The 11,996-nt window shown below is 45.8% G+C and overlaps 1 protein-coding gene across 1 annotated transcript; it reads right to left on the reverse strand.

Annotated features, from left to right (window-relative positions):
* Nucleotides 1–3,472: 3,472 nt before the first annotated feature.
* Nucleotides 3,473–10,196, reverse strand: LOC134395590 (zinc finger protein OZF-like; the record flags this gene model as incomplete). The annotated part of the gene is made up of 3 exons (XM_063121751.1): nucleotides 3,473–4,428; nucleotides 6,607–6,718; nucleotides 9,690–10,196. Coding segments are annotated over 3 exons (1,575 nt in total), but the record flags the coding sequence as incomplete, so codon positions are not given.
* Nucleotides 10,197–11,996: the final 1,800 nt, after the last annotated feature.

Raw genomic sequence — 11,996 nt, forward strand, 5'->3', positions numbered from 1 at the left:
GGTTCCTTTGCGCGAGATGACGAACGACGATAGGCCAGGATGAGTGAATAAACAGCAAGGGGGGGGGGGGCGGGGGGGACTTTTATTATGATACAGCGGCGCGCACCACACTCTTGGCACGAGCATGCTCAGTCGCAGCCGCCGAAGCTCCTCCTGTGCCCTTACTTTGCCCACACTTGTGTTTTGTTGATTTTCTTCACGTGTATCCAAACTAGGGGGTGCTTTTTAACACACCGCAATTACTGTTTAAAATAAAAATCCACAACGTACCTATATATTATATGAGCAATTGTTCTCAAACTGATTTACAGTGCAATCTTTCGTGTGTATAATTTAGGCTGACCCTATGAAAAGGAGGACAGGGCTCCTGCATTTTTAACAGTTGCATAGAAAAGAGAATTTCAGCAGGTGTCATTTGTATGCATGCAGCATCTGGTGAAATTCCCTCTTCATTGCAACAGGTAAAGCTGCAGGAACCCTCCCCTCTTTTGTATCTGGTCATGAATTAACTCTGTGTGATTTTAAGGCAGCTTTAAAGACTAGCCTTTTCCGGCAGGCCTATCCAGATCAATGTAAAATCATGAATTTTTAAGATGTATTGATTCCTGTTCTAATGTTGTTCCCCGCCTCGATCCAAAGGGAGAGGCAGGTAAGAAATAAATATTATTTATTATTATTAACTGTTGGGATGAAGAGATAATTTCACCAGGGGCTGCATGCATACAATGCAAATGACACCTGCTGAAATTTCTTTTCAATACAAATGTTAAAGATACAGGAGCCTTGTCCTCCTTTTCATATGGTCACTCTATAATTAGAAGTCCAGGGAATGGATTACACCAGCCTTCCCCAACCTCGTGCCTTAGGTGTTTTGGACTTCAACTCCCATCAACCCCAGCCAGCATGGCCAATGGTCAGGAATGTTGGGAATTCTCATCTGAAGCATACCAGCTTGTGGGGAGGAGACTGGATTACACCCAGGCAGGACTGCCACTGCTTTAAACTTTTAAAGATAAATCACATTGAAGGTATACCAGTTAGTTATATCAAAGATATAGATGGTAAAGGATTACAGTCTTAGTAGTGGCTGCTTCCTTGTTAGACTGGCATAGCAGAAACAAAGAAGAGTCATGTGGTGCCTAAAAGGCAGCTTTACTGTGGCATAAACTTTGGTGGACTAGCTTAAACCAGTGGTCTTCAACTGGTGGGTTGCAACCCAAAATTAGGTTGCGGGATCAGTCCACATGGCTTGCAGCAAAGCCATGTTGGGCTTGGAGAAATGTTGGGCATGGGTCCCATGTTACAAGTTGGGAGTCTGAGGTGGATCTCGGGTTTGGACAATTTGAAGACTACTGGCTTAAACGACACCTAATGATTTGGGGGGGGGGGCTGTGGACAATATAGTCAGCCTTCCCCCACCAGGTGCATGACCTTTGGCTGGGGGATGATGGGACTTCTAGCCTAAGACATAGGAGCTGTGGTGTAATCTCTATCCTTATCAATAACAGTGCTACAATTTCTTTTAAGCTATTTATTTTTATTCCATTAGTGCTTTCACCATAGCTAACAAATCCAAAAAATCTCCTTCATGCTTTTTATTCTCACAATTGTGTTAGGTAGATTAGTCTGAGGGTGTGTGGCTGGCTCAAGGTCAACCAGGGTACTTCATAGCGCAGTGGGAATTTGAATCAGGGTCTCCCTGGCCCTCATCCACCACCCAAACTGCTACACCAGGACTCCTCAAATGTTTGGGGGGTCAGTGGGTACTTTTGGAATTTTGGGAGAATGTTGTGGGCATTCTCACAAGATGGCTGCCAGTAAGGACTTGCCCATTCACAAAATGGCTGCCATAATGGGCATGGCCGGTCACAAACACTCATTTTCCAGAAGGCAAACCAATGAGACTAAAAATGCAAAACCATTATTTTGAACTCAAATAAAGATGGTGCTGGGGGGGGGGGCAGCACTTCGCTTTGCATCCTAATTAAAACAAAACCTAATAAAAATCAGGAGCAGGAAGCGTGGAGGACATCAAGAATGGTGTCTGCAGGCATATTTGTGCCCACGGAAACCATGCTGGAGACCATTGAGTTATCAAGAGTCATTCAAGAGGCAGCTGGACAAGCATCTGTCAGGGATGCTTTAGGGTGGATTCCTGCATTGAGCAGGGGGTTGGACTCGATGGCCTTGTAGGCCCCTTCCAACTCTGCTATTCTATGATTCTATGAATGGCTTAGGTGAGGCCTACACACCTTAGCAGAGGCCAAGCCAAAGCCCAGCATCACATTTCTTAGCATCTGTCATGCTACAGTGCTGTGAGGTAGAACCATTTTTTTTTCAAGTGGTACATTTTCCGCAGAAAATTTTCCATTTCCTGAGTCCATTAGTGACAATGAATTGCCAATGTAATATTAGGCAAGCTTGGTAGTTCCAAAGTTGTAATTAATGCTTTGATGTTAATTGTGTTAACAATTATCCCTAGCACGTACACCAGAGAGAACAAATATATAATGGAAATACATATAGGTCTTGGTGTAAAATAGAGCTAATATGTAGTGATTATGAACCAGAAGATGTTTCCATAACTTTAGTGGAAGAGAACTGAACTCTGTTAAATAATGTGATCGTCAACATATCATGTACAGTTCTTTGGGTAACTAAAGTTTATTAGTGTGTCAACAATTTTCAGTACCTTCATTTTCCCCCTTAAATTTAAACAATGTAAGTGGATGTACATGCTATTGTCTTTAAATTCTTACAAGTGTTCCAATAAACACACCTAAAGAATATAACATTTAAATCACAGTAAGTGTGCTTTAATTCCCCCCCTTGAATATTTCAAGTCAAATACTTGTGCAGTATTCAGACAAATAAATAAATAAATAAGGTACTTTTATTTTTAGCTTTGCTATTTATTAAATACAAGTAAAATAAATATGTGAAAGTCGATCACTCTCAGAACATTTTCTGATACAAACTGAAAAAAAATTCCAATGCAAATTATCTGATGCAAATCAATTTGCATGAAAAATACATCCTTACTACAACAGCAGACGCTCCATTCACTGGGCCCTCTAAAAGGAATTATTATTATTTTTATTATTATTTTTTATTTTGTTTTTTTAAAAGGTAGAGAGAGGTTTGACTTGTTATTCAACTTCTTCAGTGCGGGTTCTCTCACGGACAAGAAGCTGAGTCCGTTGGATTCCTGCATTGAGCAGGGGGTTGGACTAGATGGCCTTGTAGGACCCTTCCAACTCTGCTATTCTATGATTCTATGAAGCTGTTGCCACAGTCCACACATTTGTAGGGTTTCTCACCAGTGTGGATTTTGTAATGATTCAGGTGTAACTGTGGACTCAAGGTTTTCTTGCAGATGCTGCATTTCAATCTGGTGTGGATCTTGTAACGATTCAGAAGATTTGACTGCTCGCTGAAACTTCTTCTGCAGATGGAACATTTATATGTTTTCTCACCCTGTGTGGGTCCTCTCGTGTTTACTGCAGCTTGATTTGTCGATGAAGCTTTTCCCACAAGCCAAGCAGGAATATGGTTTATCTCCTGTGTGGTTTCTTTCATGCCTAATGAGGTGATAGCTCTCTCCGAAACCTTTCCCACAGATCGAGCACTTGTACGACCTCTCCTCTGCATGGTTCCTCTTGTGTTTAGTGAGCTCTGAGCTGTCGCTAAAGCTTTTCCCACAGACTGGGCATTTGTACGGCTTCTCTCCTGTGTGGATTCTCCTATGTCTAATAAGGGTCGATGCGTCACTAAAGGACTTCGCGCAGTGAGAGCATTTATACGGCTTCTCCCCCGTGTGGGTTCTCTTATGCTTAGAAAGGGCTGACGTATTACTGAAGCATCTCCCACAGCAGGAACATGCATACGGCTTCTTTCCTGAGTGGATTCTCTCATGTACAATGAGGTCAGATCGAGCAATGAACCTTTTCCCACAGGTTGCGCATGAAAACGGTTTCTCCCCAGTGTGGATTCTCTCATGTTTAGGGAGGTGGGACAGTTGCTTGAAGGTCTTGTCACACCATGAACATTTATAGAGTTTCTCTCCGGTGTGGGTGGGCATGTGTCTGATAAGATGCGACTTCCACCGGAAGCTTTTCCCACACTGGGAGCATTTGTGCCCTCTCTCCCCCGTGTGATTCATCATGTGCCTCAGAAGAACTGAGCTCTGGTTGAAGATTTTTCCACATACGGTACATTTGTATGGTTTCTCCCCTGTGTGGGTTCTCTCGTGGATGGCGAGGTGCGAGGCTTGGCTAAAGCTCCTCTCGCAGATCATGCAGTTATACAGTTTTTCTCCCATATGTGTCCTCTCGTGCCTGGTAAGGTGGGATCTCCACAAGAAGACTTTCCCACATTGAGAACATTTGTATTCTCTCTTTCCCGCCTCAGGCTGTTTAAACTCGTGTTCTGTCGGGAGCAAAATGAAAAATCATAACCAGAGATGTGCTACGACTGAATGTTCACTTCCACTTTACACTGTGCCAGACAGACCTCAGCTGGAGTACTGTGCCTGCTTCTGGGGCCTGCTGTTTTAAATAGGATATAGGCATATTGTAAAGGTGCAGAACCTCTTTCAACATGAGGGCCAAATTCTGTTTCGGAGAACCTCTCGGGGGGGGGGGGGGCACATTGCAGTGGTGGGTGGGGCCAAGGGGCCAAAACACCAAAAATACTAGAATATTTACGTTTGAAGTTCTTATGGCCAGTAACTAAGCCTCAGGAGAGGCTTTTCAACCTTTTAAAATTGAGTAAATCTGCACAATACGGTCCGGAAACTTCAACTGGTACAAAACAGGGCAGCATTACTAACAGGGACCGGCCAAAGAGACCATATCACACCAGTCCTCTTCCAGCTTCATTGTCTGCCAGTCCAGGTCCGGGCCTGATTCAAAGTGCTGGTGTTAACATTTAAAGCCCTAAACAGCTTGGGGACAGGCTATCTGAAGGAACGCCTCCTCCCATATGTACCTGCCCGGACCCTAAGGTCATCCTCAGGGGTCCCTCTCTGTGAGCCCCTGCTAAAAGAAGTGAGGCAGGTGGCTACCAGGAGGAGGGCCTTCTCTGCTGTGGCACCCCAGCTGTGGAATGAGCTCCCTAAGGAGGTTTGCCTGGCACCTACACTATATTCTTTCAGATGCCAGGTGAAGACCTTTTTATTCTCTCAGCATTTTAACAGTCTATAAATCCAATTTTAACTTAGCTGTTCTAAATTTGTATTTTAAATTTGTATTTCTGCACTGCTGCTGCTTCTATCCTGGTTGTGCTTTGATACTGCATTTTATATCATGTTTTTAGACTGTTTGTTTTATACTTTGAATGGTTTTAATTTTTGTGAACCGCCCAGGGAGCTTCGGCTATTGGGCGGTATAAAAATGCAATAAATAAAATAAATCACCAAATGATCAGTGGTTGGGGGAAGCAGCATGGCCTTCTGGGGAACCCCAGAGGGCTGGATTGGGACCCCAAGGCTGAGTTTCTGCACCCATGACATACTGGAATGGGTTCCGAGGAGGGCAACCAAAATGGGACAAGCAATGGAAATCAAGCCCTGTCATAACCAGCTTGAATGGAAATGGTTCAGGGAGCTAAATGCAGCTGGTCTCTCAACAGAGCTGACAGAGAGGCCCCTTGGTGTTCCCCCTCTCCCTCAGCCAGGTGGAACTGTTGCTGAGAGCTCCCCCCTTACTGGAGTTATTTACACAGAGAGCCTGTCCAGAAGACACCTTAAACCATGGCTTTAGCCATGGTGGTTAAGCCAGAAAGCCAGGCTGTGTTCAGAAGACAACTTAAACCATGGCTTTAACCACAGTAAACAAGCCTTTTTGCTTTATTCACCATGGTTAAAGCCATGGTTTAAGGTGTCTTCTGAACACAGCCTGGCTTTCTGGCTTAACCACTGTGGTTAAAGCCATGGCTTAAGGTGCTTTCTGAACACAGCCAGAGGCTTGTGGCTATCTCTCAGGAATGTGGTAGACGCACGTTTCCTGCATTAAGCTGGACTAAATGAGAGCCAAGTTCCCTTCCAACTCGTAACATTCTACAATTCTATGACAGCTGAAGGAGAGGAGGGGCCCAATGAAGCTGGCCTCCCATCAGAGCCAGTGGGAAAGGAACAAAGAACGTCCGATCTCCTCTGCAGACAGACGGAATGGCTGCTAGTAGATGATGGTTGAGGGAGGGGGGTGCAGCCAAATGGCCACTGGTTCCTCAGCGGAGAAAGTTTTGCTTTCTTCTCCCTCCCTTTGCCTTAGCTTCTCTACCTCCTAGGACTTCTTCCCAGCCTATTCCACAAAACGATACTGCTCCTTGGGCCTGTGAGAGATTTAATCCCAGACAAATGGACAATTTTTCTTTCTCTCACAGCGGCTAGATTGCAAACATTGTTTGTTCCTGGAGGAGTCCGGCTACTTCCTAAACAACAACTTTCCCTCAGATCGCATCAACAGAGCCAATTGGTGTCCGAGGTTTCTACCTGGATCTCCCTCAATCCATACTGAGTGCTCCAGCCACACCATCACACTGGCATATATTGGAGTTGCTCCAGTAGCTGTGCGACATCCAATAATTCACCAAACTGGTTGTTACCTAGCACACCGGCTTCCTCATCGCTGTCCTGCATGGTCTCCATGGAGGGTTCCATCTTTACAGGGGCTGTCTTGAAGGAATTCACCACCACCACCTCAAGGGGAACTAGTGCCTAGAGCAGAAAAGCAAACAAGGTTAAATTTGTTGTTGCCAACTGGAAAGTAACACAAAAAGCAAACACATCCTTGAATTTTTAAAAAATGGAGTGTTGCTACACTGAAAAGATTGGGAGCATATGTTAAATTGAGGCAGAGTGGTTAAAAAACTAGTTTTTATACGATTTGGGAGCCTATGATTTCAGCTTTAATATCTTCAGCTGAGGTGCTGCTCAATCATATGCTTATTTACTCAGAAGTAAGTCCCACAGTGTTCAATGGGGCTTATCCCAGGAAAGTGTGCAAAGGATTGCAGCCTAACTTAGACATATTCCTGTTGTTAAGGATGGCACTAATTGTGACAAGTCTACCATGAGGTGTTATTTGATATGTTATTGTTTGTCTTGTATGTTTCCAACTTAAGAACCTAAGAACCGCCATGCTGGATCACACGAAGGCAGGCGCGTTCTAAAGCCGCCCCCCACCCCTGCTCACTCGCTCGCTCACTGCTCCCCCCCGCCTGCTCGCCCGCCCAATCCTTCCCACTCCCGGCTTTGAAGCCAGGACGCTGGGGTTGGGGGGCGGGGCAGAGGCTTTGAAGCGGCGCACCTGGGTCACGGAGCCGGAGCGCGTCGCGGGCGAGAGCCGGGCCGAGGCGAGGCGCCGCCGCAGGGTGGGGACGCAGACGCCGCGGGCCGGCCCACCGACCCCCTCACAGCCGCCCCCCCCCTCCGGGATGTGAGGAGCCACCGATGCCGCTGCTGAGGGGCCGCCGGGGCCGCCCCCCGCCCGGCTGCCCCTGCTGCTCCCTCCGCCTCCAACCCCAGCATCCTGGCTTCGAAAGAGCCAGGATGCTGGGGTTGGGCGGCGGCTGGGGCGGCGGCTTTGGAACAGCGCACCCAGAAGCCGCTCTAGGAGAGCAGCTTCCGGGTACGCTGTTCGGCGCCCTCGTTTGCTTGGTGCTCTAGGCGGCCGCCTGAGTTGCCTCTATGGCAGCACCGGGCCTGGACGAAGGGTCCATCTAGTCCAGCACTGAGTTCACACAGTAGCCAACCAGCTGTCGAACAGGGACCCACAAGCAGGACATGGTGGCACAGCACCCTCCCACCCATGTTCCACAGCAACTAGTGTATGCAGGCTTACTGCCTCTGATACTGGAGGCCGCACTTAGCCATCAGCCATACTTATTGTATAAGTCAGTAGCTTTTAACCATTTTAGATCCAACAGCCACCTCTAACACAAATATCCATTTAAGGATGTACTTCTTAATTTAAAAAGCAAACACTATCTGTATAGTTGTAATGCTACTACTGTGGACTACCTTAGATTAGGTGATGGCTCAGTAGTGCAGAAAGTGAAAATGTGGCCTCTGCACTACCACATGGCCCTAAAATTTGGTGGCAATATAGCAGCCTAACGGCAGTTATTTAAAATATGGGATGACAGTGTGTTTCCCACCTGCAGTAGTGGAGGCTGATCCACCAGCAGAAGGCCAATGATATAAGTGAGTTCTACTTGTGTTGAGTAAATGTTGTTTTATTCTTTTCTTTTTTTAATCCAATGAAATTTTTTTTAAAAAAAAATTAATTTTTTTTACAGTGGGATGTTGAATGTGGGACATGTCCACATCCTAAGTTCTGAGGGTTGATCATGCGAGGTAAAAATGGGGCCTACCACCACCACAGCAAGGTGCACTGCCCTGAACCCCATGCAGTAAGAAGAGGATAAATTTAGTCATCAATTACGTTTCTATTGCACCATTTTGGCCCTGTTCAGAAGTCACCTTAAATCACATCTTTAACCATGGTGGTTAAGCCAGAAAGCCAGGCCAGAAAGCCAGGCCATGTTCAGAAGACACCTTAAATCATGGCTTTAACCATGATGACTAAGAGCCTTGGTTTAAGGGGTCTTCTGAACACGGCCTGGCTTTCTGGCTTAACCACCATGGTTAAAGCCGTGGTTTCAGGTGTCTTCTGAACGGGACCTTTGAAGCTTACAAAGGTGGTTTACAAAAAATTCAGAAAATAAAACCCAGTCAAATAAAAACAAAGGGTAGTGTCCAATGGGGCCGCTGTCTCCCGTGGATTGCGTTGCGCTAGCGTGACTCACCACTGACGAAATGGGATGTTAGCATTTCAGAAAAGAAACTTGGAAATAAGGGAATCACTTGTTTCCAGATTGGGACAGGTCAGTGGTGCTCCTTTCTCTGAGCTCCGCAGACCCGCCCTGTTCCAGAAATGAGTGTTTCACATCATTTCAGCTTGCTTCCCCTAGCGCCCTGTTGTGCTAGCTAGGGTGACCCTATGAAAAGGAGGACAGGGCTCCTGTATCTTTAACAGTTGTATTGAAAAGGGAATTTCAGCAGGTGTCATTTGTATATATGGAGAACCTGGTGAAATTCCATCTTCATCACAACAGTTAAAGCTGCAGGAGCTATGCTAGAGTGACCAGATTTAAAAGAGGGCAGGGCACCTGCAGCTTTAACTGTTGTGATGAAGAGGACATTTCACCAGGTTCTCCATATATACAAATGACACCTGCTGCAATTCCCTTTAGAATACAACTGTTAAAGATACAGCAGCTAGCAGCATGTCCCACTAGACAGCATAGGACACAGCTCAAAGTAAAACATTAAAAACAGTCTTAAGAAGCCATAGCAGTCATGAGAAACAATGTTTAAAACCACATTAGAAAGACACAAACGTGAGAAAATAATAATGACGAGGTGATGATTTACTGATCCTTAGGAACACCCAGTCATAAATCTGCGCAACATCTGGAGTCTCAGAGTCTAGAAGAAATATATACCCCTTCTGGCAGGATGGTGCTAAGAACAGCAGGTAACTGCTGTGACGTACTCATAACTCCCAGGTACTTTTTTTGTTTATTTATACAGCTCATAATTCTTTTAAAAAAACAACTAATAAACTAGCAATATTATCAGGCGATAATATTGGAAACTCTTGGAATTACATGCCCAATCTCACCTGCTGTTCCTGTGTTTCCATCTCTTGGGGCTTCCTCAAGTAATCCTCAGCCAGGCTAACCGCCTGGGTGCAGCTCTGAGGCTCACGGTCCCTCACCCAACATTGCATTTCCTGTGGCAAGACAGCCAAGAACTGCTCTAGGATCACCAGCTGCAGGACCTGCTCCTTGCTGTGCCTCTCTGGCTTCAGCCATTGATGGCAAAGTTTTTGGAGATGGCGGAAAGTGTGCCGGGGCCCCTCCGCTTCTTCATAGCAAAGCCGCCTGAAGCGTTGGCGCCAAATGTCCAAGGCGACATAGTCCTCTTCCAGAATCTCTTCCTTCACTTTCTCGGGTGAGAGGTTCAGTCTTCCACAGGCCTCTTGGGCTTCTCCACTGAGGCCTAGCAGGCTTTGGGGAACACACTGTCCTCTAGGCTGCCTGTCAGCATCAATTGCTCCATGGAAATGAGGCTGAACATCGCCTTTAGCACTACCCCGGCCTGAGGACTCAGGAAGATGTGGGCTTCCCCTTCCAGAATGAGAAGACGCCACGGCTTTGAGGAGCAACTGCCACTGGGTTTCCCAATGCTGTTGCAGGCCTTCGTCTGGTTCCTGTTTAACCGGCAGCAGAGCTGGCTGAGAGAGAAACTCTCTCACGGTCCCAACCTGGAGGACATGAGGGTCCCCTCCTTCTCCTCCTCTTCCTTCCAGTCTCTCCCCTGGAACACATCTCGGGATGTGTGGTGCCTCCATTTTTATTCCTGGCTGTTCGTTAACATTGTACACTGGAAAAGAAAGCAACATTTGCTAAATTACACATTAGCAACAATGCAAATAAGGGGTGAGGAGAAATCCCTGACAGGTGCTATTTGTCTTGTACTCTCATCCCCACCTCCTTTAATCATAACCATTTTAATCATAACCGCTTTCAATCTTAGTTTAAGAAAAAAATATAAAGTAGATTTTTTTAAAAGTACCTTGAGCTCGTACGTGCTTTTCTTTCCCCACTGACCAACTGCAGCCCAAATCAGACCTGTAAATATGCTTTATATTGTTTTCTTGGTGTTTTTTTAAATTATTATTATATGTGCAGGATGTTTTATTATTGTTTACCTGCTTTTAGAAAAATATTTTTTGACAGCTGCTTCAGACTCTTCCATGGAAAGGTGCAATAGAAATATTTCAAAAATAAATAAATTAAAACACGCTATAGCTAAGTTTGTTAGGCCAGGAAGATGACATCGGAAGTACAGCGATTAAGAGAAACTTAGGTTTAAATTTATGCATTTGTTACATTTGTATCCTGTGTTTTCCTCCAAGGAGCTCAGGGTAGCATATATGTGTCGTCGTCCCCCCATCTTTCATAGAATCATCATAGAATAGCAGAGTTGGAAGGGGCCTACAAGGCCATCAAGTCCAACCCCCTGCTCAATGCAGGAATCCACCCTAAAGCATCCCCGACAGATGCTTGTCCAGCTGCCTCTTGAAGGCCTCTAGTGTGGGAGAGCCCACCACCTCCCTAGGTAACTGATTCCATTGTCACACTGCTCTAACAGTCAGGAAGTTTTTCCTGATGTCCAGCTGGAATCTGGCTTCCTTTAACTTGAGCCCATTATTCCGTGTCCTGCACTCTGGGAGGATCGAGAAGAGATCCTGGCCCTCCTCTGTGTGACAGCCTTTTAAGTATTTGAAGAGTGCTCTCATGTCTCCCCTCAATCTTCTCTTCTCCAGGCTAAACATGCCCAGTTCTTTCAGTCTCTCTTCATAGGGCTTTGTTTCCAGACCCCTGATCATCCTGGTTGCCCTCCTCTGAACACGCTCCAGCTTGTCTGTGTCCTTCTTGAATTGTGGAGCCCAGAATCTTTATTTTATCCTCGCAACAACCATTTGAGGTAGATTAGGCTGAGAGTCAGTGACTGGCCCAAAGTCACCCAGTGAGCTTCATGGCTGAAGGAAGACTTGTGAGTTGCAACACTCTAACCACGACACCAGTGTCTCTGGTTCAATCCCCATCATCTTCAGTTAACACGACTTCAGCCTGGAAACTGGGAAATCAGTCAGAGTAACGCATAATGAGCTAGAGACAGATCAGCTTCCCAACGTTCCTAGGAACAGAAATGAGAGGGCCTTTCCCGCAGTAGCCCCATAATTCTGGAATAAGTTGCTATCAGGAGTCTGCCAGGCACCACCATTGCAGGCTTTTAAGAAGGCCCTGATGGACTTTTGGCACCTGCAAAACCCATATTTGTTTAACCAAGCATTTGCTGATTTTACAGTCTTGCTTAGTGAAATGCTTTATTTTTATTGTGGACTTCTATTTCAGTTTTA

Source organism: Elgaria multicarinata, chromosome 3, assembly GCF_023053635.1.
Source record: "Elgaria multicarinata webbii isolate HBS135686 ecotype San Diego chromosome 3, rElgMul1.1.pri, whole genome shotgun sequence".
Lineage (NCBI taxonomy): Eukaryota > Metazoa > Chordata > Lepidosauria > Squamata > Anguidae > Elgaria > Elgaria multicarinata.